This window comes from Salmo salar, chromosome 06, assembly GCF_965601325.2.
Source record: "Salmo salar chromosome 06, fSalSal1, whole genome shotgun sequence".
In the NCBI taxonomy this organism is placed as follows: domain Eukaryota; kingdom Metazoa; phylum Chordata; class Actinopteri; order Salmoniformes; family Salmonidae; genus Salmo; species Salmo salar.
Genome location: NC_138296.1, coordinates 63,698,643 through 63,725,230, shown reverse-complemented (window position 1 = coordinate 63,725,230; position 26,588 = coordinate 63,698,643). Strand labels below are relative to the sequence as shown.

General features: G+C 43.4%; 2 protein-coding genes across 3 annotated transcripts in view; both read left to right on the top strand.

Annotated features, from left to right (window-relative positions):
• The window catches only part of LOC106607751 (mitogen-activated protein kinase kinase kinase 5), a 61,335-nt gene extending 38,892 nt beyond the window's left edge, over positions 1-22,443 (top strand). The window contains exons 15-31 of one of the 2 annotated variants that reach the window (XM_082976809.1): positions 207-340; positions 1,393-1,520; positions 2,507-2,643; positions 3,199-3,304; positions 4,276-4,433; positions 5,834-6,011; positions 6,202-6,222; positions 6,456-6,633; positions 7,460-7,628; positions 7,881-8,072; positions 8,837-8,942; positions 13,100-13,340; positions 13,647-13,759; positions 19,210-19,299; positions 19,812-19,924; positions 20,212-20,288; positions 20,417-22,443. In XM_082976809.1, coding sequence (XP_082832935.1) covers positions 207-340; positions 1,393-1,520; positions 2,507-2,643; positions 3,199-3,304; positions 4,276-4,433; positions 5,834-6,011; positions 6,202-6,222; positions 6,456-6,633; positions 7,460-7,628; positions 7,881-8,072; positions 8,837-8,942; positions 13,100-13,340; positions 13,647-13,759; positions 19,210-19,299; positions 19,812-19,924; positions 20,212-20,288; positions 20,417-20,477 — 2,202 coding nt within the window. In that variant the 3' untranslated portion in view covers positions 20,478-22,443. The remainder of the gene's footprint in view (positions 1-206; positions 341-1,392; positions 1,521-2,506; positions 2,644-3,198; positions 3,305-4,275; positions 4,434-5,833; positions 6,012-6,201; positions 6,223-6,455; positions 6,634-7,459; positions 7,629-7,880; positions 8,073-8,836; positions 8,943-13,099; positions 13,341-13,646; positions 13,760-19,209; positions 19,300-19,811; positions 19,925-20,211; positions 20,289-20,416) is intronic. The other variant, XM_014205044.3, reaches the window with a different exon arrangement.
• Positions 22,444-22,948: 505 nt separating this feature from the next.
• lrp11 (low density lipoprotein receptor-related protein 11) overlaps positions 22,949-26,588 on the top strand; it is a 67,520-nt gene continuing 63,880 nt past the window's right edge. The window contains exons 1-4 of the mRNA XM_014205040.3: positions 22,949-23,779; positions 24,197-24,354; positions 24,829-24,970; positions 25,765-25,890. Coding sequence (XP_014060515.1) covers positions 23,182-23,779; positions 24,197-24,354; positions 24,829-24,970; positions 25,765-25,890 — 1,024 coding nt within the window. The 5' untranslated portion in view covers positions 22,949-23,181. The remainder of the gene's footprint in view (positions 23,780-24,196; positions 24,355-24,828; positions 24,971-25,764; positions 25,891-26,588) is intronic.

Here is a 26,588-nt window from a genome sequence, read left to right as displayed (position 1 = left end):
CACAACTTGTTTTTGAGCCCTGTTTGATCTATGCCACACCTTGTAAAGCTCACATTGCCCTTTGCTTAGTTGATACCCAGCCGCCACTCTCACCTTATGGCTCACCTGCTCTAAGATGGACCTATATCCCTGTTATAACTCTATCATTATGGCCCTTGAAGTTAACATGCAACAAAATGTCCTCTTTGAAATAATTTCCTCCTCAGTACGACTATGAGTATGATGAGCTCGGGGAGAGGGTGGTTCTGGGAAAAGGCACATTTGGAGTGGTGTACGCAGGCCGGGACCTTAGCAACCAGGTGCGGCTGGCCATCAAGGAGATACCGGAGAGAGACAGCAGGTAGGTGAACATGTTAAGTGGACTTTCTCCAAAAAGACACTAGCACAAATCCTCAGCTTCTACCATTCCCCCTTACACGTATTGTCATTGCACAGGCTACTATAGTTGACATAATAAGCATCCATGACACTTTTACGGTCTTTTAAGAGGCCCTTTGCTAACGGAAGGCTTTATTGCAACAGGTCCCTGTGTCATTATTTAAAGTGAGTGAGTGGTTATTCAGAGCACAACAACCAAAGGGGTTTCCTGAGAGTGATCATTTGATTGGCAGATCGAAGGGGCACCAAAACGCTTGTTTAAGTCGTCCACTGTGTTAGCTCTGTGTTCCTGTTTTGTGTCCTTTCTCTGGCACACGAAAGTGTTATATATACCGTACACCTGATCGAGTGACTGGGCAATGAAAATAATTGGGGGGAAAGAGTCGCCTAGCAACTAGTGTACCAAGCACTTGCGCTGCCTTCCCACCTCACTGGTCTGCTCATTTTTCCACCTATTCCTGTCTTATTATGGGACTCCTTCAGAGCCCAATCAGCCCAGATGATCCCTCTGTCATACATTGTTCCACTCATCACATCACAAGTCATTAGAGGGCTCTCATGGGAAAACTCAAAGGTGTCAAGAATTATTTTGAATCACTTAGAAGCAACTCTGAAGTATCCTCTCGGGGGAAAAAACATTGAATAAGTGTCTGATTCACTAGAATAGCCAACCGTGTGATTGAGGGAGAATGTATTTAGTCTTATTATTTATGGTGTTCAGTTTGAACATTTATTTCTAAAAGAAGATTGCAGGAGAGTGACGTTTCATATGTAGCCAGCTGGTGTGTGTCCTTGTGGTACTTGTCCTCTGACCATGGTGTACTGGACTGAGACTGAGTCCCTCTGACATCTCTCTCCGTGATAGGTTACTGCAAGCTACTAAGTGCAACAGTGCAATTTCCCGTCTCAAAGTGCTCTGGTCTTTTTTTTTGAACGAGAGAGAGAGAGAAGACATCATCCTGTCCTTTTTCCTTATTAGACGTAACAGTGGATGTTTCATCTATTCTGTCCTAGGTACTCTCAGCCCCTCCACGAGGAGATTGCCCTTCACAAACACCTGAAGCACAAGAACATTGTGCAGTACTTGGGCTCCATCAGCGAGAATGGTTTTATCAAGATCTTCATGGAGCAGGTTCCCGGAGGTAAGAGGGCAAATACAAACACGTATACACTCATTGGCCATTTTATTAGGTACACCCATCTAGTACCGGGTCGGACACCCCTTTGCTTCCAGAACAGCCTGAATTCTTCAGGGTATGGATTCTACAAGTTGGAAACGTTCCAAAGGGATGTTGGTCCATGCTGAAGCGATGGTATCCCTCGGTTGCTGCAGATTGGACAACGGTAAACCACCGCCACCAGCCTGTACCGTTGACACCAGGCAGGGTGGGTCCATGGACTCATGCTGCTTACGCCAAATCCTGAATCTGCCATCAGCATGACGCAACAGGAATCGGGATTCGTCGGACCAGGCGATATTTTTCCATTCCTCAATTGTCCAGTGTTGGTGATGGCATGCCCACTGGAGCCGCTTCTTCTTGTTTTTAGCTCATAGTAGGAGAAGTTGTGCGTTCCGAGATGCCATTCTGCACACCACTGTTGTACTGCCATTTATTAGTCTCTGTGTGGCCCGCCTGTTAGCTTGCACGATTCTTGCCATTCTCCTTCGACCTCTCTCATCAACGAGCTGTTTTCGCCCACAGGACTGCCGCTGATTGGATGTTTTTTGTTTGTCACACCATTCTCAGGAAACCTTAGACACTGTCGTGCGTGAAAATCCCAGGAAGGCGGACGTTTCTGAGATACTGGATCCGGCGAACCTGGTACCGTCGATCCTACAACACTCAAAGTCACTTCGGTCACTCGTTTTGCCCATTGTAACGTTCAGTCGAACAGTAACTGAATGCCTTGATGCCCATCTGCCTGCTTTGTGTAGCAAGCCACGACCACCTGACTCACTGTCTGTAGGAGCTAACCATTTTCGTGAACGAGGTGGTGCACCTAATAAACTGTCCTGTGAGTGTATGCTATCTGAGTTATGTAATGGACTGAATACACTAATGTCCTGCTGATAGTAAAGCAGAATGTATTGATATGTATTGTACTTTGGCCTGTGGTTTGTATCCAGGAAGCCTGTCTGCCCTGCTGAGGTCTAAATGGGGCCCTCTGAAGAACAACGAACCCACCATCGGCTTCTACACCAGACAGATCCTGGAGGGGCTCAAATATCTCCATGACAATCAGATCGCTCACAGAGACATCAAGGTGGAGCCTTGGTTCTTTCCTCTACCACTGCTCTATTTCAAAGGCTTTGATTGGCCATTGTATAGTATGCTCCTGGCCAATAGGAAGGCCACATTCATGTCAGGGGTACATAAATTATTTGATTTGTAAGTGGCGCCTAGCACTGTTATAAAGACTTCCCCTTATCATCCTACAGGAAGGTTAATGTGACATAACTCAGTCTCAGTCATAATAAAAACACACTGAGCCCACTCCCATCCCATAATAGAACAAGTCATTTAGGTTAGCATACTCTTCCTCCTACACCCAGGACAAGATAGGCCTCTAATTTCTGCCTCATTTAACAATTGTATCTCATAAAATGACCTCAACGGCCGTTCACAGCAATGCTAATAATCTTGTTTTGGATTGGAGGTGGTGAATAAGGCCCACTGTAACAACTGTTGCTGATTGCCTTCTAGGAAATACCTTAGATAACCAGGCTGATATCATAGTCATTTGGATTAAGGTTAAGGAATAGATATTACTTGGAATGGAGCTCTTTTCTCATCCCATCTGTTCTCTTTATATCCACAGGGTGATAATGTGCTTATAAACACATATAGTGGAGTTCTGAAGATATCTGACTTTGGTACCTCTAAACGGCTTGCTGGGATCAACCCCTGCACTGAGACTTTCACTGGTATGTTCTGGTCTCCCTGACTAGGTTTATAACCACTGGTATGTTCTGATCTTCCTGATTGGGTGTAGAACCACCAAGCTTCCCCTCCCTACATTCTAAACATGCCATGATGGAACAGGATGTTTTAAAATGAGCTGGTCCCTCAGCCCACGTAGTGATCTCACTGACTATTTATAATAACTTTAGTTTTGTCCCAAAGAAACTAGTTGTTTTGTGTGCCCCAATTTTTCTGAGCCCCCCCCCCAGCAAATCAAACACAAGCAAATCAGCTCCAAGTGATTTTAATTCTAACATAGACATATATGTAACCGTGTACAAACGTAAGCAAGGTTTTTGGATTGTTATGTTTTAGTCAAATAGTATATCTGTTTGGGATTCTTTGGGTCAATTTGCAGTCTACAAATTATTTATAGTTATGTTCCAGCCACCTGACCGTCCGCTCTAGATAAAATAGGCCCGCGGCTGAATCTAGTTGATGATCTCTGCTGTAATTTATATATCTCAGAATAGCCTGCCGTTTCTATTCAGAGTGCTGTTTGGTGAGTGTTTATGGTCAGGTCAGGGTTCCAGGGTTATGGCATTGTTGACATTGTGGCAGCCAATGGTAGCACAGCTTGGCCTCTTTGTTAAGATCAGTGGACTGCTGATTGGAACATAGAGATACACATCCTTTTCATCTTGAAACCATTACCGTACAGTCAGTTTCTCCTGTTTAAATTGTACCGCAATGTGTCTCTCCTATTTTCACCATAGCATTAGCTTACCTTTTAAAAGCTCTATAAAAGCTTCTCTTACAGTAGGCTATAATTAGACTCATTTCATCCATGGTTATTATAGAGCCCAAGTTCACCCTCCCTAAAACCTGGTTTGCTTGTATCAGACCTTAAATGCAAATTCTACATATGCAACTTGTAACTAGCAGCTATGATGTGTATAATTTCCAGTCTGTTTGGTGTGTTGTTGTTTTGCAGGGACTCTACAGTACATGGCCCCTGAGATCATAGATAAAGGCCCTCGAGGCTACGGCAAGCCTGCAGACATCTGGTCTCTTGGGTGCACCATCATTGAGATGGCCACTGGGAAACCACCCTTCTACGAGCTGGGGGAACCACAGGCCGCCATGTTCAAGGTCAGAGTTCAGAAGTCAACTAATGTTCAGTTTATTGACCTCTGTTGTTCATTGGGATTTATGGTTTTGCTGACATATTTCTGTCAGTAGTGAAGTCAGATGCGGGAATAGATAGCTGTCTTTACACGCCTCTAGGCACATTTGTGCAAGTGATTGGATTAAGTACTTATTCATGTGTGAGGTTAGACATAGTGCCTAGAGATAGAACTTGTGTGCAGTACCGTCTAGCCTTTGTGTGTTGTTTTAAGTTTCCGTTCCATTAATGAGCCCTCCTCAAGCTTTTTCCACTTGTATTCATCTAAAGTGGAAACTTTAAGTGTTGCCCTCATCAGCAATATCACAAAGGCAAAGTCTGGGTATATGTAGTCTATTAAAAACGGAAGCTAATGATCCAACTGGGTGGTCTGTGGAGTGTGATGGAGATCATGTTGAATGCAGGCCAGAAGCATGGACATTTCTATGCATTTTAATTGAATTACAGTAGTAAATTGCTGCGCGTTCACATGTCTTAACGTGCATTTTCCAGTGTTTATAAACCACTTTTCTATACCGGATTGTATAGATCTGCAATGCTAATAATTCTTTCACTAACACTGTCATCTTTCTATGCAATGGCTTACATGAGAAACTACTATTTAGAGTAGTTTCTCATCTGTACTGTTGTACAGGTGAGAAAGCGTTTGGCAACAATCCTCACATAAACATTCTTTTGGAATGTCTCCACTGGTAGGGGCATTACATTCCTAATCTCAAGCCTACATTCCAGATCAATGTTGGGAATTTCTAGAGTGCTTCTTATCAGACGAGCTAACGCATTCGTCCTTCACTGTCGCGTTGACCTCCTATATTGTGATGGTATGAGCACGCCTGCATAGTGTTACAGCGCCACAGAGCTATGGGTTACAAGAGATCAGTTTACCCACCATTAACTAAAGTCAGGCCCTTAGATCTAACATGACTGGGTTTTGTCTTGGCTGTAGCTGCAGGTTCTTAGATCTAACATGACTGGGTTTTGTCTTGGCTCTAGCTGCAGGTTAGGCCCTTAGATCTAACATGACTAGGTTTTGTCTTGGCTCTAGCTGCAGGTTAGGCCCTTAGATCTAACATGACTGGGTTTTGTCTTGGCTCTAGCTGCAGGTTAGGCCCTTAGATCTAACATGACTGGGTTTTGTCTTGGCAGTAGATGGAGGTTAGGCCTTTATCTTGGCTGTAGTTCCAAGTTAGGCCCCTTAGATCTAACATGACTGGGTTTTATCTTGGCTGTAGCTGCAAGTTAGGCCCTTAGATCTAGCATGACTTGGCTAGGTGACTTAACTTAGTTCTGTACTATGACTTGGCTGCAGCTGTAGTTTAGGCCCTTAACTCAAGCATGACTGTGCTGTGTTTTATCTTGGCTACAGGTCGGCATGTTCAAGATCCACCCTGAGATCCCAGATTCCATGTCCATGGAGGCCAAGGCCTTCATCCTGCGCTGCTTTGAGCCCGATCCCGACCAGAGGGCCACCGCCCTGCACCTGCTCACGGATGAGTTCCTCACCGTCACCAGCCGCAAGAAGAGGGGCAAGAGCAGCTTCACAGGTAGCTAGGACAACGCTTCACTGGTCAATCAGTGCAGTAGTTAGTAGAATACAGATATATCTGAATAGATAGACAATTGCTTCTAGATACTTTGTTTTAGATACTTTTTGTCTCTGTTTATTTTTCTGCACAATCCATACTTATCATTTAATTAAAAAATGTAATAAAAAAAATCTGTTTTTCTCCTCAGCTCTTACACCAGCAGGTTCAGGTGAGTTTATCTGAGCGTCTGCGTTTCATCCTCTTTAGAGTACACTGAGTCTGAGCCCAACGACATTAGGCTAACCCAATTGTCCTGTTGACTACCCTACCCTGAGATGATACTCTCACAGAAGTAGTACTGTAATATAATTTCCATGTAGCGTCCCTAACAAGTTGTTCGCTCTGCTTTTCTTTGTGTAACAGTGGTGTAACTGTGCCGTCACCCGTCTCTGTGCCCTCCAGAGTACCTGCGCAGCATCTCCCTGCCAGTGCCTGTGGTGGTGGAGGACACCAGCAGCAGCAGTGAGTACGGCTCCGTCTCCCCTGAGAACGACCTCAACACCAACCCCTTCATCTTCAAGCCCAGCACCAAGTGTTACAGCGATCGGGATGTCAAGGGAACCCGCTCCCTGTTCCTCAGGTAACACAACATACAGTCAGCACCATACAGTATGTATCTGGACAGTGAAGCTAACGTTTTAAATTTGTCTCTTTACTCATTTTGGATTTGAGATCACAAAAACACACCGCTTAATCAATCTGACAATAAGCAGTGCCGGAAAAACCCAAATCTGGAGGAAACTTATATAGCAAGTAAGAGATAAAGACAGACGCTCTGTACATTATCTGGGCATAATGGACGAGGGATGTTGTACATCCGTGGAGTACATTATTTCCAGATGTGATCATGCTTATACCACGGTTGCCAAAGAATGTCCTGTAATATTTGTGAACTTTATTATTCTCAATATGTTGTCAAAACATTTTCACTGAGCCTGTGTTTTTTCTCCGCACTCACTCACAAACACACTGTACAGATATACTTTCATTTCTTATTTTTTACTTATCTATTTTTTACTTAACACGTGTTTTTCATGAAACTGCATTGTTGGTTACGGTCTTGTAAGTATTTCACTGTAAGGTCTACAGCTGTTGTATTCAGCGCATGTGACAAATAACATTTGATACACTTATCCACACACACACATACATTCATGCTACACACACACACCACAACTGCTGCTACCAGACTCTTGTTGTTATTGCTAAATACTGGACCATTTTAAACACTTTCCCACCAATCCTCCCTTCTCCAAAACACATGTAAATGTTGGACTATAAATTGTGCAAGTAAGCATTTCGTTGGACAGTGTGTATACCAACTTTAACTTTATTATTCTCCTTTACAAATATGTTCTAAAACAAATGTCACTGGGGTCTCTAATCTAACCCGTGTTCCCCACCAGTATCCCAGTGGAGAACTTTGAGGACCACAGTGCTCCGCCGTCTCCTGATGAGAAGGACACTGGGTTCTTCATGCTGAGGAAGGACAGCGAGAGAAGGGCCACTCTGCACCGCATCCTCACTGAGGACAGAGACAAGGTGGTGGCCAACCTCGTGGAGGCTCTCAAACAGGTCAGTTAGCATCTAGTCTGGTAGTGGACAGGGAAAGGGTTGGCCTGGTTCCAGTTCGGTTTTTGCCCTGGTGTCACTCGGCCTGACAATGACCCTAGGAGTTGGCAAGACAGCACAAACAGATCTGGGAACAGGTTAGAATAGGGGCTGTCTCAGAGTAAAACAAACCTCTTGTCATCTGCACTCCTCTCTCTACCTTCACCCTCCTCTCATCACCCCTTCTCGTCATCCTCCTCTCCCCTGTGTGTGCAGGGTTCTGAGACATCCGACACCAAGTTGAGACATCAGCATATCTCCACCCTGGTGGTCAGTCTGGGGGACTTTGTGCGCATGGCGGACAGGAAGATCATAGCCAACACCCTCTCCCAGCTCAAACTGGAGCTAGACTTTGACAGCACGGCCATCAGCCAGCTACAGGTGGTGCTATTCGGGTTCCAGGATGCAGTAAGTGCTCTTTCTTCACCCATTAGTAGGTCTCTCCATAAGCATTATAAATGGCCTATGATGATTCAAAAATCCCATTGTCTATTTATCCACTGTGAATGGCTTGGAATTAAAATAGTCCTTGTATAGACCAAAGGTTCTGGAGACATTGAATTATGATTTAAGGGGGTTTCTGTGAACTGTTCACAGCAGATTTATGTCGCCATGCTGCCATTGTTTGAACAAACAGATCAGACTATTGACTGCGAAACACTTTTGACCTTTAAGGGTAATTAAAGGGAAATATGTCCGCTTAATTGCACATCATGTAAAGGGGCTGATTCTGCCCTGTCTCACAATGCAATTATGCAAATAGCAGGCTGTTAGATTTGCGAGAGTTATACGCTCTGTCAATAATGAGCTCTGATGCCCCCTAGTGGATACTTATGAAAACAGCTCTGGTCTATAGGTTACACTGTCTGCAACAGATTATTATCAATGCACACTTGTTTTTTTACAGTTGGATTTTCCAGAATGCATGGCTTTTTATAAATAGCAGTATCTCTTTTTTCTGGGAAATGCTTGTTCCATAGGCTAATTATAGGGGGATATCTCAGCTTACTAGGCAGCAACCACACGCAATGTAAACAGACACCCTGTGGGGTCAAGCCTGTTGTCCTTTCCAGTAATGTGACCATGTAGAGGATGCCTTGGTGCAGTATGTGTGTGTGTGGGTCAGCTGTTTATTAATGGTGTGCGTGTATGTGTGGCCATTGCGTCTCCAGGTAAACAAAGTACTACGAAACCACAACATCAAGCCCCACTGGATGTTCGCCCTGGACAATATCATCCGTAAAGCGGTGCAAACTGCCATCACCATCCTGGTGCCAGGTAATAGCAGTGACTCCAGCTGCAGAGTTTTAAATGAGTAATTATGCCCCTTAGGGCCCAGGACACTGTTAAGTAAAGATAGGAACTTGACTTTGAATAGAGCCCCAATAAAATCACAACTTAAGGTTACTTTTGTAACTCCGGTTCTCTGAAAATATGAGTGAGATGTATCACAACTCTCAGAAGGACCAATAAAAAGCATCTGTTGGAGACAGACATGTAGCGGCGAATGAGGTGAGCCCCTCACTTCCTTATAAGGAGCCACTCTCCTGCCATTCTCATGCTTCTCTTCCTCTGTTTAATGAGATATGTCCCAAAAACAGTGCCCAAAATGTAAACTCCTCAGTAGGAGAGGGCCCTATGAGAGAAGGGCATAACACCCTTGAGCTCTCGTTCAATCCAAGTAGATGCGTAACGTGCGAAATGAAAAACCCCTGGGCAGACTGTGGGCGCAAACAGTGACTGGTAGTGTTGGGGAAGCTACTCTGAAAATGTAGTTTACCAAGCTCCCAGTTACTTCACACTGGAAGAAGTTAAGCCTCGCTAAAGCTACCCTTAAGGAAAATGTTGTTTACTTAACTAAAATTACTTTGAAAAAAGTAGTTCACCACATCCAAACTACTTTGTGAAAAATGATCATAAGTCAATCTGAAATGTCATATCTACAATCTGCATGAACAGATTGCTTTGGGTTCATATGTTAACAGAATGTGGATTTTAGCCTAATAAAACACAAAACCGATGTTTCAAGTGAGAATTAGGCAGATCTGATGTTGAAAAAGGAAATTATTGCCTACCACCATATTTTATTTTCGCTAAAAGAGTAGAGTTACACTTCAGGCTGTCCCCATAAGAGAACCCTTTTTGTTTCCATGTTAAACCCTTTTTGGTTCTAGGTAGAACTATTTTGGGTTCCAAAAGGGTTCTACCTGGAACCAAAAAAAGTTATTCAAAGGGTTCACCTATGGGAACAGCCAAAGAACCCTTAAAATTCGAGATAGCACCTTTTTTTCCAAAGAGTGTAGCTAGATTTGAATTTAGTTCAACTACCACCAAGCTACTGCAAAATGTAGTTAAAATTACTAGTGAACTCCATGTAGTTCACTGCTTCCCAACACTGTGTTTAGGGATGCTAAGGGCAGTAGTAAAGCGAAAGATGGAGCAATGTTACATCTCCACGCTTCTCAGCAGCTACTAGCTGCTGTGAAAGTAGCTTAAGCACAATAGACATGTCCCAGGACTAGCTAAAGACTAGAGACTGGGCGAATGTGACGTGCCCCCCCTAGAAACGACATAACAATTATGGATTAGTGTCGGGCCTTGGCACACCGACAAAACGGCTAGAGGACCTTAAATGACAAAACCTTCTCTCCTTCCTAAAAAAATCCTGCTAGGAACATAGGACCATGGAAAATGGAGTGTAGGAAGGAACAATCTGTTTAGTCATAGCACTTCTCCAAGAAAAACGCAACTTAAAAAAAAAAAAAAAAAAGTGTGAGCATATGGGGGCTGGCACTCTCTTCCAAGAGTAGGCTACAAACCCTGCATGACGATAGCTGCCAGGACTGGTCGTGAGCAGGGTGTAACTGCCGACCGGAAAGGCAGAGGCGGCCCAATTTCCTTGCTCTGTGTAGACGGAAGAGGGATGGTAGGCAGTATAGGAGGAAAAGCATACGGCATAACCCTATTTTCTAGGGCTGTGACGATACCAGTATCACAACAACAAAAAATCCATGGCAAAAATGTAAACACGAAGCAGACCAAACTCTTCAGCCCTTTAAAAATCCGCTGTATGTAAAATATTTTTGGGACGAGATGTACGAACCAAAGGGCTACCACGGGCCCGGGTCTGCGGGGCAGGCAGAAGTTGAAGGCTTTGCCTTCTTTCTTGCGCATGACACACTTCTGCGGCATGAACAACTCATCGGGTGTCACTGGGACATCCAGGAGGTCCACATTTACTTTGTCTGTTAAGCTGGATAAGCTCAGCCAAAGTGCCCTTTCACCCACTACTGCTAGGCTCATGCTATAACCACGAGCTTGAATGGCACTATGGGAGGCACGGAGATTTAGGTCTGTAATCATACAGCTCTCCTCCAAAGCATCTGGCCATGGGTGTCCTGCTCCAGTTGCTTCCCCACCTCTTTCAGTAGCTCAGCCTGAAACCAACAATAGAGGTCACATTGAGAGCTCCGATTGCTTGGGCCGAGGCCTTGTACATTTTCAGAAAAATGGAGACAGTAAAGCGCTGTCTTTCTAGGGAGTGAGGTGCCGGTGTCGTTAGTAAAATGGCGTGAGGGGCTGAGGTGGTAAGCCAGTGACGGCTCCACATTGGGAGGGTTAACAAACCCGGATTCCTCCATATAGTGCATGTTGTGCATATCCAGGCTCGGAGTGCCTCTAGCAAAAATCTTGCTAGTGAGGGTTTTGTCCCACAAGCTCTTAGCTTCCCTGAAGCAAGCTGGTACTGTGGGTAGCAGTTGTTTTACAGGGGCTGTATGAGATGGGAGTCTCTTCCAATCGCATAGGTCCCTTGACGGGCCCCGAGCCCCTACAGGAGATGACCACTCGGGAGACGGCCACCAAACTCCAATGGAGTAGGGGGTGGCTTCACTGCTCTCAAGGCCGTCCGACCTGCGGGCGAACCGGATCGTCAGCCCCCATCTCGAGGATAACTGTGAGATAAATCCCATTGTCATCCTCGGCACCCCCTAGCTTGCTTTCCAGACACTACATCGTCAGACAGTGAGGTGAGGAAGTCGAGTCTATCCATGACCTTGCCCCAACTGGACTCGTTTACGGGGAGCTGAGCCTCAGATTTCACTGTTGCTCTGAGGCGAGGGGCTATCGAAATAGATGCTCATTTAAGCCTTCTCTGACCTGCCCTAGTTTGCAGTGATCACAGCACTCGGCCGTCAAAAGCCTCTTGGGCGTGTTCCTTTCCCAAACAATTGATGCATTGAGGGTGGTAATCCTTCCACAATCATGGAACCGCAAGCGCAAAAACCTGGGAGTTCAAGTGCCAGGCTCTTCCTGGGATGGCAGTGGCCATTGTGAGGAACAAGGCTTGCTAGGAGGAAAAAGCAACGCCTGTTGAAAGAACAACAAGAAGCAGGCCTGGGCTAGCTAGACAGAAGCCTTGCTGCTGGTGGCTAGCAAAAGGTAGCTTGTGTAAATGGCGTTTAAAGCTAGCTAGTTAGAAGCATTGCGGCTAATAACTAGCAATAATGAGCACAATAGAACGCTATAGCCAAGAGGCTAGTGGAGCCTTAGCTAGCTAGCAGCTACCTTGTGGTGAAGGTGTGCTGTAGCTATCTCAGTGCTAGCTGAAGGAAACCATGTGGGGGCACAGTGAGCCTTCAGGTAGTGTGGTCCCGCAACCGAAGGAGCCGTGAGGCTGAGACGGTTGGTCTAGTTAACACAAACGGGTGAACGTAGGTTAAGCTAGACGTCCAGAAGGGAACTAGCAATGCTACCATGTTGCAGGTAGGGTATGCTAGTGAGCTTAGCTTGCCTCTCAGCGAGCTAGCCAAGTTAGCCTTGCAGCGTGGGCTAACTGAGTCTCAATAGTTAGCCGTGAAGCTAGCTACCAACGGAGACTGAGAAGTAGAAAAGGAATTTCTACACAAACAAAAACCTTTAGGTCCGTACTCAACCTCTCGAAAGGGTCTGAAGACCTACGTTCAGCAGCAATAACCTTTCGGTTTGCTTGTAAGCAGGAAAACAGGGATCCAGTTGTGCTGAGAAGAGCTAGAGAGCAATGCTCTTCGCGAGAATGACCAGAGGGCGGGAAAGTGGCTCCTTATAAGGAAGTGAGGGGCTCACCTTATTTGCCACTCTACCCGTCTGTCTCCAACAGACGCTTTTGATAGGTCCTTCCAAGAGTTGGTGTTCCTGGTGAATCCCCATAGTGATACATCAAAAGGAGAACAGAGATTTGTATTTAACAAGAATATTGTATATACTAGTCAGATGCCATTATAACAATTGCATTTGAAAGATTATTGTAGTCATAGACTGATCTTTATTGAGGCTTGTGATGTTGCTGTCTTGGTTTCATGTTTCCTATTTCAAAGTGCAGTTTAGCTATTGCATATGAACTAGTTGTCATGCTATTGCTGTAACGGTGTAATGACGCATCACGTCTCCTTACCCAGAGCTGAGGCCCCACTTCAGCCTGGCCTCGGAGAGTGACCCGGCCGACCAAGATAACGTTGACGTTGACGATGACGTTGAGCCTGAGGATACCGCCGCCCACCAGAGCAGAGCCCCTCCCAACACTGACACGGTCGCCACCTCCGGCGTGAGCACACTCAGTTCCACTGTTTCACACGAATCCAATAATGCCCAGCGCTCCGTCACCATAGAACTAGGCAGGATGAAGCTGGAAACCAAAAGGTGGGTCGCCGTGCGGTCATAACCATGACAACAACTGTCAGACACAAAAGCAGAGATTTATTCCAACAACCTTTGCTATTACACTGTGATGGATTAGTAACAGATATTTCATGTAGCTTCACATTGTTTCCTCACCAATGTTAATTCTGTTATGTAGAAAGGTCCCAACACAGAAGAGAAAATATGTTTATTTTCATCATGGCTATCGCTGTGGCTGCAGTAGCCATGTCTAGTAGTATTGTGTTAACTCATTGAATGACCCTATGGCTCCCCCTCCCCTCCTCTCTCCCTGCTGTGTCTGCCCAGGCTAATGGAGCAGTTGCTGGAGAGGGAGAGAGAGTACCAGGCCATCCTCCAGCAGGTCCTGGACGAGAGGGAAGAGGGGATGAAATTACTGAGGATCTGCTCAGAGCCTATCTGTGAGCACATCTCAACATACACTACACACCTTCCAACATACACTCAACAGCTCCCAACATGCACTACACAGCACCCAACACACACTACACACCTCCCAACAAACACTACACACCTCCCAACATACACAACACACCTCCCAAAATACACTACACACCTCCCAACATCCACTACACACCTCCCAACATACACTACACACCTCCCAACATCCACTACACACCTCCCAACATCCACTACACACCTCCCAACATCCACTACACACCTCCCAGCAGACACTACACACCTCCCAGCAGACACTACACACCTCCCAGCAGACACTACACACCTCCCAGCAGACACTACACACCTCCCAGCAGACACTACACACCTCCCAGCAGACACTACACACCTCCCAGCAGACACTACACACCTCCCAACAGACACTACACACTTCCCAACAGACACTACACACCTTCCAACAAACACTACACACCTCCCAACAGACACTACACACCTTCCAACATCAGCGGTGTAAAGGACTTAAAGTTGAAGTCGGAAGTTTACATACCACTCCACACATTTCTTGTTAACAAACTATAGTTTTGGCAAGTCGGTTAGGACATCTACTTTGTGCATGACACAAGTAATTTTTCCAACAATTGTTTACAGACAGATTATTTCACTTATAATTCACTGTATCACAATTCCAGTGGGTCAGAAGTTTACATACACTTAGTTGACTGTGCCTTTAAACAGCTTGTAAATTACCAGAAAATGATGTCATGGCTTTAGAAGCTTCTGATGGGCTAATTGACATCATTTGAGTCAATTGGAGGTGTACCTGTGGATGTATTTCAAAGCCTGTGTTCAAACTCAGTGCCTCTATGCTTGACATCATGGGAAAATCAAAAGAAATCAGCCAAGACCTCAGAAAAAAAATTGTTGACCTCCACAAGTCTGGTTCATCTTTGGGAGTAATTTCCAAATGCCTGAAGGTATCACATTCATCTGTACAAACAATAGTACGCAAGTATAAATGCCATGGGACCACGCAGCCGACATACCACTCAGGAAGGAGACTTGTTCTGTCTCCTAGAGATGAACGTACTTTGGTGTGAAAAGTGCAAATCAATCCCAGAACAACAGCAAAGGACCTTGTGAAGATGCTGGAGGAAACAGGTACAAAAGTATATATATCCACAGTAAAACGAGTCCTATATCGACATAACCTGAAAGGCCGCTCAGCAAGGAAGAAGCCACTGCTCCAAAACCGTCATTAAAAAGCCAGACTACGGTTTGCAACTGCACATGGGGACAAAGATCGTAGTTTTTGGAGGAATGTCCTCTGGTCTGATGAAACAAAAATAGAACTGTTTGGCCATAATGACCATTGTTATGTTTGGAGGAAAAAGGGGGAGGCTTGCAAGCCGAAGAACACCATCCCAACCATGAAGCACAGGGGTGGCAGCATCATGTTATGGGGGTGCTTTGCTGCAGGAGGGACTGGTGCACTTCACAAAATAGATGGCATCATGAGGAAGTAAAATTATGTACAGTCGTGGCCAAAAGTTTTGAGAATGACACAAATATTAATTTTCACAAAGTTTGCTGCTTCAGTGTCTTTAGATATTTTTGTCAGATGTTACTATGGAATACTCAAGTATAATTACAAGCATTTCATAAGTGTCAAAGATTTTTATTGACAAATACATGAAGTTGATGCAAAGAGACAATATTTGCAGTGTTGACCCTTCTTTTTTAAGACTTACAGGCTCTAACCAACATCCTGACTGATGGCAGCCCATTCTTGCCTAATCAATGCTTGGAGGGTTTTTGTTTGTCCACCCGCCTCTTGAGGATTGACCACAAGTTCTCAATGGGATTAAGGTCTGGGGAGTTTCCTGGCCATGGACTCAAAATATTGAGCCACTTAGTTATCACTTTTGCCTTATTGCAAGGTGCTCCATCATGCTGGAAAAGGCATTGTTCGTCACCTAACTGTTCCTGGATGGTTGGGAGAAGTTGCTCTCGGAGGATGTGTTGGTACCATTCTTTATTCATGGCTTTGTTCTTAGGCAAAATTGTAAGTGAGCCCACTCCCTTGGCTGAGGAGCAACCCCACACATGAATGGTCTCAGGATGCTTTACTGTTGGCATGACACAGGACTGATGGTAGTGCTCACCTTGTCTTCTCCAGACAAGCTTTTTTCTGGATGCCCCAAACAATCGGAAAGGGGATTCATCAGAGAAAGTGTCTTTACCCCAGTCCTCAGCAGTCCAATCCCTGTATCTTTTGCAGAATATCAGTCTGTCCCTGATGTTTTTCCTGGAGAGAAGTGGCTTCTTTGCTTTCCTTCTTGACAACAGGCCATCCTCCAAAAGTCTTTGCCTCACTGTGTGTGCAGATGCACTCACACCTGCCTGCTGCCATTCCTGAGCAAGCTTTGTACTGGTGGTGCCCCAATCTCGCAGCTGAATCAACTTTAGGAATCAGTCCTGGAGCTTGCGGACTTTCTTGGGCGCCCTGAAGCCTTCACAAGAATTGAACCGCTCTCCTTGAAGTTCTTGATGATCTGATAAATGGTTGATTTATGTGCAATCTTACTGGCAGCAATATCCTTGCCTGTGAAGCCCTTTTTGTGCAAAGCAATGATGACGGCACGTGTTTCCTTGCAGGTAACCATGATTGACAGAGGAAGATCAATGATTCCAAGCACCACCCTCCTTTTGAAGCTTCCAGTCTGTTATTCGAACTCAATCAGCATGACAGAGTGATCTCCAGCCTTGTCCTCGTCAACACTCACACCTGTGTTAACGAGAGAATCACTGACATGATGTCAGCTGGTCCTTTTGTGGCAGGGCTGAAATGCAGTGGAAATGTTTTTGGGGGATTCAGTTCATTTCCATGGCAAAGAGGGACTTTGCAATTAATTGCAATTCATCTGATCACTCTTCATAACATTCTGGAGTATATGCAAATTGCCATCATACAAACTAAGCAGACTTTGTGAAAATTAATATTTGTGTCATTCTCAAAACTTTTGGCCACGACTGTAGATATATTGAAGCAACATCTCAAGACATCAGTCAGGAAGTTAAAGTTTGGTCGCAAATGGGTCTTCCAAATGGACAATGACCCCAAGCATACTTCCAAAGTTGTGGCAAAATGGCTTAAGGACAACAAAGTCAAGGTATTGGAGTGGCCATCACAAAGCCCTGACCTCAATCCTATAGAAAATTTGTGGGCAGAACTGAAAAGGCGTGTGCGAGCAAGGAGGCCTACAAACCTGACTCAGTTACACCAGCTCTGTCAGGAGGAATGGGCCAACATTCACCCAACTTATTGTGGAAAGCATGTGGAAGGCTACCCGAAATGTTTGACCCAAGTTAAACAATTTAAAGGCAATGCTACCAAATACTAATTGAGAGTATGTAAACTTCTGACCCACTGGGAATGTGATGAAAGAAATAAAAGCTGAAATAATAATTCTCTTTACTATTATTCTGACATTTCACATTCTTAAAATAAAGTGGTGATCCTAACTGACCAAAGACAGGGCATTTTTACTAGGATTAAATGTCAGGAATTGTGAAAAACTGATTTTAAATGTATTTGGCTAAGGTGTATGTAAACTTCCGACTTCAACTGTAAGTGAAAATACTTTAAAGTACTACTTAAGTAGTTTTTGGGGGTATCTGTACTTTACTTTAATATTTATATTTTTGACAACTCTATTACAACTTTATTTCACAACATTCCTAAAGAAAATTATGTACTTTTTACTCCATACATTTTCCCTGACACCCAAAAGTACTTGTTACATTTTGAATGCTTAACAGGACAGGAAAATGTTCCAATTCACTCACATATCAAGAAAACATCCCTGGTCATTCCTACTCAAATCAAATCAAAGTTTATTTGTCACGTGCGCCAAATACAACAGGTGTAGACCTGACAGTGAAATGCTTACTTACAGGCTCTAACCAAAAGTGCAAAAAAAAGGTATTAGGTGAACAATAGGTAAGTAAAGAAATAAAAACAACAGTAAAAAGACAGTGAAAAATAACAGTAGTGAGGCTATATACAGTAGCGAAGCTACATACAAACACCGGTTAGTCGGGCTGATTGAGGTAGTATGTACATGTAGATATGGCTAAAGTGACTATGCATATATGATGAACAGAGAGTAGCAGTAGTGTAAAAGAGTGGTTCTGATCTGACAGACTCATTAAACACAAATGCTTGGTTTGTAAATTATGTCTTGAGTGTTGGAGTGTGCCCCTGGCTATCCGTAAATAAAAAAAGAAAATTGTGCTGTCTGGTTTGCTTAATATAAGGAATTAGACATTTTTTATACTTTTACTTTTGATACTTAAGTACATTTTAGCAATTCCATTTATTTTTGGTACATACGTATATTTAAAAGCAAATACTTTCAGTATTTTACTGGGTGACTTTCACTTGAGTCATTTTCCAAAAATGTTTACCCCTTCTTGACACAATGCCCACTTAACCCGGAAGCCAGCCGCACCAATGTGTTGGAGGAAAAACTGTACACCAGGCAACCGTGTCAGCGTGCACTGCGCCCGGCCCACAGGAGTCGCTAGTGCGCGATGGGACAAGGTCATTACTGCTGGCCAAACCCTCCCCTAACCCGGACGACGCTGGGCCAATTGTGCACCACCCCATGGGTCTCCCAGTCATGGCCGGCTGCGACAGAGCTTGGACTCGAACCCAGAACCTCTAGTGGCATAGCTAGCACTGCAATGCAGTGCCTTAGACCACTGCGTCACTCAGGAGACCCTCTTGAGTCATTTTCTATTGAGGTATCTTTACTTTTACTCAAGTATGACAATTGAGTACTTTTTCCACCACTGCCCAACATACACTACACAAATCCTAACATACACTACATACGCTATGCACAAGAGCATAAAAAATACTGCTTTTTAAAGGACTAATGGAAATAGTTGTACAACAGATGCATCAGGAAATAGTCAATGCATATTCTTTGCTATGTCAAATATGATTGGTTATATGGATGATACATGGTTGTTGTTAAAGGGGCAATTCGCAGTAGAAACAATAAAAAGTGACATCCCCACCACTGTTTTGGTTATTATCAAACATCTCCAATCCAAAAAGTCTTTGCTTGGTAAAGCTCCGCCTTATCTCAGCTCACTGGTCACGATAACAACACACACCCGTAGCACGCGCTCCAGCAGGTATATCTCACTGGTCACCCCCAAAGCCAACACCTCCTTTGGCCGCCTTTCCTTCCAGTTCTCTGCTGCCAGTGACTGGAACGAATTGCAAAAATCGCTGAAGCTGGGGGCTTACATTTCCCTCACTAACTTTAAACATCAGCTATCTGAGCAGCTAACCGATCGCTGCAGCTGTACATAGTCCATCTGTAAATAGCCCACCCAATCTACCTACCTCATCCCCATATTGTTTTGATTTACTTTGCAGCTCTTTTGCACACCAGGATCACTACTTACACACCATCATCTGCTCATCATCATCTGCTCATCTATCACTCCAGTGTTAATCTGCCAAATTGTAATTACTTTGCTACTATGGCCTATTTATTGCCTTACCTCCTCATGCCATTTGCACACACTGTATATAGACTTTCTTTTTTTCTATTGTGTTATTGACTGTACGCTTGTTTTTTCCATGTGTAACTCTGTGTTGTTGTTTCTGTCGCACTGCTTTGCTTTATCTTGGCCAGGTCGCAGTTGTAAATGAGAACTTGTTCTCAACTAGCTTACCTGGTTAAATAAAGGTGAAATGAAAAATAAAGGCTGGAGAAATGTAACCACTCTCAAATTCATAGACAGAGCTATGGATGCAAGGACTGATCATCCAAGAAATATAAATATTATAGTTTAACCATGTTTTGAGGCTTTACAGTGTTTGTTTACATTCAATTTGTTTACAAACATTGGAGTAAAGCAGGCATTTATAAGTTAAGATGAAATCGGTACATATCATTAATTTTACATTTGAAATGTATGTAGCAACTGCAGATTGCCCCTTTAATAGTTGGACATGTACTTTGTGGGTGACAGATATGCCTACATTATCAGTGAGCCAAAGGAGCAAGTCCACTATGAGCCATGGGGACCCAGAGCTGATCAAGTGGCTGAAACTCCAAGGAGCTGACGATGACTCCATGGATAGGGTAGGTCCTGAGGCAGCTAACCCCCAGCCATGTCTGTTTTAAATGGGCACATTATGTAAACAAACTCACACCCACGTAATTCTCTCCCACAATACTACAGTAAACAATGTGCATTGCTGTGAAGCTGTTAAAACAAATGGCTTGATTGATGTTTGACAGATTATTGGACAGAAGGCTATATGCACACTGTAGGTGTAAAGCCTTAATAACAGATACACAGTTGAGCACCATCTATTGGCCATGAGCTTCATCTATTTCATGTACCAATGATTTGACCCATTTTGTAGATTCTGACCGAGGAGTACACGTTGGATGACCTTCTCCGCCATGTGACGAGAGACGACCTGAAGAGTTTGAGATTAAGGTACACAACATACAGTTTTCTCTCCTACACTGTCAAATAGCCAGCCATGTCAACGACCTGATTGAAACGCTAATGTCGTACGTTGTGATAATAGTCTGTCTTTATCTTTCTCATGTTTTCCTCCTCAGAGGTGGGCTCCTGTGTAAGCTATGGAAGGCCATCACAGACTACAGAGAGAAGCCTGCGTGAGGAGCCTTCGTGTGGCATTAGACACTGCTACAGTACAGGAACTTTACCACAACAACGTCAACAACCGAGTATTCTCCTCAACTCTTACCACTGCACTTTAATCTCAGTATTTATTAGACCAAGACTCCAGTGTAGTTGATCATGTGTGGAGTATTGCCATTATTGCGTGAGAGAGACCTTGTTGGGTTATGGAAATGTTTTGGGGGAATTATTATTTTCAAACGGGGTTACTTTTTCATGTAAAAGTATACTGAACAAAAATATAAACGCAACATGCAACCATTTCAAAGATTTTACTGAGTTATAGTTCGTATGAGGAAATCGGTCAATTGAAATAAATTCATTAGGCCCAAATCTATTGCGCTATTTCTGTGCATTCAAATTGCCAATCGATAAAATGCAATTGTGTTTTTTGTCTGTAGCTTATGCCTGCCCATACCATAATGCCACCGCCACCATGGGGCACTCTGTTCGCAATGTTGACATTAGCAAACTGCGCGCCCACACGACGCCATAGACATGGTCTGCGGTTGTGAGGGCGGTTGGACGTACTGCTACATTTTTTAAAACAACATTGGAGGTGGCTTATGGTAGATAAATTAACATTCAATTCTCTACCAACAGCTCTGGTGGACATGGCTGCAGTCAGCATGCCAATTGCACGCACCCTCAAAACTTGAGACATCTGTGGCATTGTGTTGTGTGACAGAACTGCACATTTTAGAGAGGCCTTTTATTGTCCCCAGCACAAGGTGCACCTGTGTAATGATCCTGCTGTTTAATCAGCTTCTTGATATGCCACAGCTGTCAGGTGGATGGATTATCTTGTCTTGTCAAATTTGTGCACACAATTTGAGAGAAATAAGCTTTTACTGCGTATTGAACATTTCTGGGATCTTTTATTTCAGCTCATGAAAACATTTGTTTATACTTTTGTTCAGTGTAAATAAGCACCACTGGTTTTATAATGTTCAACATTTATGACATGTTTTAAGCTGGTGCTCCAAGATTCACAGGGCAAACAGTGGAACATTACCTATAAATATCTGAGAATGTGTTTAATCTTTAAATGTTATTTGGTTGTAGAATTTTCTCCTTACTATCATTTGTTAACAACACATGAGACTGACCATTTTCTAAACCAAGCCTGAGAGATAAAATACAATGTTAACTGATGTGTTTGAGCTGCTGTACATTATGTTGATAAACAACATTGTTATTGTCAGTGGCTTCTTATCACTACTTTATTTAAATGTGTTTTTATGCATATTGCCTACTCTCAAGGCCATCACTGCATGCCTGCCCTTTTGTACCTTTTTGTTTAACTGTCTGTGAAGGCTTTGAATCATCAAAACTCTTAACTTCATTTGTTCAAGTAATTATTTAACATTTATGTAATTTTAAGATTTTTTTGGTGTGATATTAGGGGAAATTATGTAAATACATTGCAAATATTATTGACAGTAAATTACTATTTTTAGTTAAACAATTTACAAAAACCTAGATGTCCTATCTAATGTGCAACACAAAGTTGAGTTGGGTAATTTATAGATATTATTAATACTGGCGATGGAACAAAATGATCTAACCTACGCATTATACTTCCACATGTCAGATTTTGTATGATATTTGATAGGAAAAAAACAGATGACCCAATTGATATTTTACTCTATTGAAGATGTATTTGTGTTGGTATATTTGGGGAATTATAGAGTTTTAGCCTGCCTTTCATTTATATATTATATGATCTTTAAAGTTTATAAGTTATATTCTTCAAGAATCAATAGGTACATATCATTCATTCACAAGTCCAAAAATGTATATAGTAACTGCAGATTCTTTAAATCAAATGTATATGTTTGATTGAAAATCAGAATCGAAAACAAGATGGTCATATTGTTGTACCACCAACCTCTTTTATTTAAAATATTTCTGTCAGAAATACACAAATTAAGTTTTGCTCAAATATGTCCGTTTTGTTTTCATATTCATGATAGATTGATTACATTATTTGTGCAATAACATATTGTTGTGTAACACAAAAAATCGTCTTAATCTTAACTGTGAAATAAAGTGTAAACTGAAATAATGTTTATTATGGACATTATATTCACACAACTGAACACAAATAATTTGCCATAGGCCTATGATTTCAAAATGCAGGTCTAGTACCCTAATAAAATTCAGAACATCTACAGTTCTTAATTAAGCTTGCAGACATACAGGGAGTTGCATAAAACAAAAACTGACAGGCGCGCTGCGGGAAACGGGCTATGCTATCCGGTATACTTGGAACGTCCATACCCTAAACTCCAACCCTAACGTTATACCCTACGCTAACCATAAACCTTAATTAGCCATAACCATTGTACATTTCAACTTCATTGGGGTAGGGACGTCCCAATGATTCCGGATAGCACAGATCCTGAAGAGACTCAACATAAAACATCATCCGTGACGTCAATGATTTCAGTGCGCCTCCAATCACTGTGGCTGGATGGATGATGGGCGCTACCTCCAAGCAGTGCCATCATGATACCGACAAAGGGCCTTTAGCATCGCAAAAAGAAGCAAGCAAAAGTGTTCACCGGTGACTCGAGATTATTGGATATGAGATAATATTTGTATTTATATTTTGCGTTATAGGTTTCTGGTGTTGAAATAAAGAAGGGCCTTCTCATGCGTCAGAAAATAGCCGGGAAGGATGCCGTCTAACTGCGTAAACATTATGGCTTTGGCTCAGCATCGACTTATTGCGTGTATGCTGCTGTTCTGTGTGGTGACTAGCATTCACACCCGGTCCTCTAAAATATCGGACTTGAAATCTAAAATATCAGGGGTGGAAGAGCTCTTAGGAGAATTCCGCAAGCAGCTCCAACAGGACCAGACGTATAGCAGGGAGGAAGAGGAGGTAGTTGACGTCTGCCTGGGTGACTTCAACGCCGTAGAGGAACACATCATCCGAGCGAGGGCCTCCATAGAGCAGGGAGCCACCTTTCTCTCGGCTCCTGACCAGGTGTACAGTTGGAAAGACTGTCTCCATGCCTGCTGCGCAGACCCCCACTGCACGGTGGCGGTGGTCCAGGAGGACCTGAGACAGTCGGACAACGGCCTCAGCTGCTATTTGCTCAACTGCAGTTATAGAAATAAAAACGTCTGTTCGTTCGCAGCACAGGCCGGGTTCAGCACCTACAGCCGGGCTCACAACACAACAGGACACCTCACCTCTTCCAGTGGCAATGTAGATGGGAACAAAATCAGGAGACCCGAGGATAAACCTAGTGTTGAAAATGGCACGCCAGGTGAGGTTCTGCACCTGCTTTGATTTATATGGGATATAAGTTATAACATACAATATACATACATGCAAGTGTTTGTCTAAATCACAAAAGTATATAATGTGTTGCTATTGCTTATGATAAAGCAAGCATACATCGTAAATGGTTGATGGTAATTCTGTTCCACAACCTCTAACACTTATCAGACTGGTGTTTATCTTGGGTTAATCATTTGCTATTTTCCCCCTGCTTCTAAATTTAGATTTAATCAAAGTCAGTGAGTCCAGGTGCGTTAAACTAAATCCAATGACATGGTGAAATGTTTTGTTGATTTCATGTTGAGTACAGGTTAGCTGACAACTCAACTAAATGTAAATCAAATCTAGACGTTGAACTGATATCTGTGCCCAGTGGGTTATCTCTGCTCTGGGTTGTTTTCAGACATGGACGAGCCGCCCCGCAGTGATGCCGGCCAGGATGTGGTCATCCAGCTGCCCACTGACTGGGCCGTAGTGGACGGCCGGGACAGTGTGGACGACCACGGAGTAACTCGTTACGAATGGGCCCTGGTGAAGGGCGACCAAGACATCAACATGAAGGTAACACTGAAACTGGTGTCATTCTTCCGCATTTTAAACTTCGTTTCTGCTTAGGTTCTTTCCTCTGTGAGTAATGTCGAGTGTCAAAACACTGTAAAATGGCATTTGCTTTAGCAGATCTGGGACTTACAGTTGTCTTGTTGCTATAATGTCATACACAGAATGAGGTATATACTGAAGTCAACATGGCGGTTTGCATGGTGTGGCCGGAGCCACATAATGCCCTGCTGCACGGACACAAATAAAAGGCTATTGTCACCCAACCTGCCGAAAGGACAAGAGCCGTATTGTAGGCTACCCTCTCTCTCCCTGTGACGCCACTGAGCGGTTGATGTGATATACCAGTAGTGGGTCTTTAGAAGAAACCCCTCTTGACTCTTTCAGTGAAGGTGGCTTTGTTCATGGCGTAATTCTTCAGTGGAGTTTTCTTCAGTGCTATTTTCTCTCTGAAATGTTATTTCCGCTCACATGCAGGTGACCCATCCAGGGTTACTGAAGATCAGTGGTCTGCAGGAGGGTGCCTATACCTTCCAGATGACTGTTACCGACACCGCGGGACAGAAGAGCACCGACAATGTCACTGTGACTGTGCTGGCTCCAGAACGCCAAGCTGAAGGTGAAAAACACTTCAAACCAGCCAGATGTACCTCCTCATATTCATCTATCATTCATTAGTGGATCTTGCCTAATTTCTCGCTATTCTGTGACTAACATTAATAGCAATATTGTGCTGTTGTGGTCAAATTTCTTTGTGCTTCTCTGTTGTGCTGTTCCTCATATAAGACATTTTCCACTCTAGACCAATGCATTACAGGCAATGACCTTTTCGCTGCAATTGAATCCCTGCTTCCAAGGGTTGAATCCATCGCATAATGAAACAGAGCCTGGGATTTAGTGCTCTAATCAATTAAGCAGTACTGCCCTAGTCAAATGTCTGGCTGCCAAATAGCCATTCAGGTGGTCAGGCATGTTAGTCTATTCACTGCATAGAGATGGATGAGATACAGTATGCCTTCAATCATCCTAATCTAGCCACCATCTAGAGTAATAAACAAAGGAAGAGGGTGGGGATTGTTTATGTACCTGGAATATGAAGGTCCTTTTCTAAACCTATAAGTGATGAATATTACAGCAACATAATGTACTACTATTATACATTTCTCCTGTCTAATCCTGAATTCCAACAAACATAAGATGAGTGACCTATTACACAGAACAGCAGTTTAACACAGCGTCCATACTGTAGGAAGGCTGTCAAGTATACCTGGGGACTGTCATTGGGTGCCGTGGTGGTGGTGGTGGTGGCCAATAGTAGCACTTCATCACCCATTTGTGAGTGTGTAGATATGGCACTGAACTACAGTGTCATTAGAGAGTAAAACAGAGGTGTTTGTGTCTCCTCTCCCCCAGTGTGTACAGGTAGATGCTCACGGTACCAGTTCATGTGTGACGACGGCTGCTGTATTGACATCACCTACGCCTGCGATGGGAAGCAGCAGTGTCCAGACCGCTCGGACGAGGATTTCTGCCAGAGCTGTAAGTCACTCAGTCTGTCCTCGTCACGCTGTCAGCCACGGGGAGGCAGTAGCTCCTGGTAATTGTTGACTTTCCTGTCAAAATAAAGGTTAAATAAATAAAATGTTGATCATATTGTAGTATAATAACAGAATAATAAAAATAATAATAATAACAACAAATAGGGCTGTAGTTTTCCTGTGTGGACTTTATTGTACCAGGATGGGGTGTAGTTTTAGACTTTATTGTACCAGGGTGGGGTGTAGTTTTAGACTTTATTGTACCAGGATGGAGTGTCGTTTTATACTTTATTGTACCAGGATGAGGTGTAGTTTTAGACTTTATTGTACCAGGATGGAGCGTAGTTTTAGACTTTATTGTACCAGCATGGAGTGTAGTTTTAGACTTTATTGTACCAGGATGGAGCGTAGTTTTAGACATTATTGTACCAGGATGGAGTGTAGTTTTAGACTTTATTGTTCCAGGGTAGGGTGTAGTTTTAGACTTTATTGTACCAGGATGGAGTGTAGTTTTAGACTTTATTGTACCAGGATGGAGTGTAGTTTTAGACTTTATTGTACCAGGGTGGGGTGTAGTTTTAGACTTTATTGTACCAGGGTGGGGTGTAGTTTTAGACTTTATTGTACCAGGATGGGGTGTAGTTTTAGACTTTATTGTACCAGGGTGGGGTGTAGTTTTAGACTTTATTGTACCAGGGT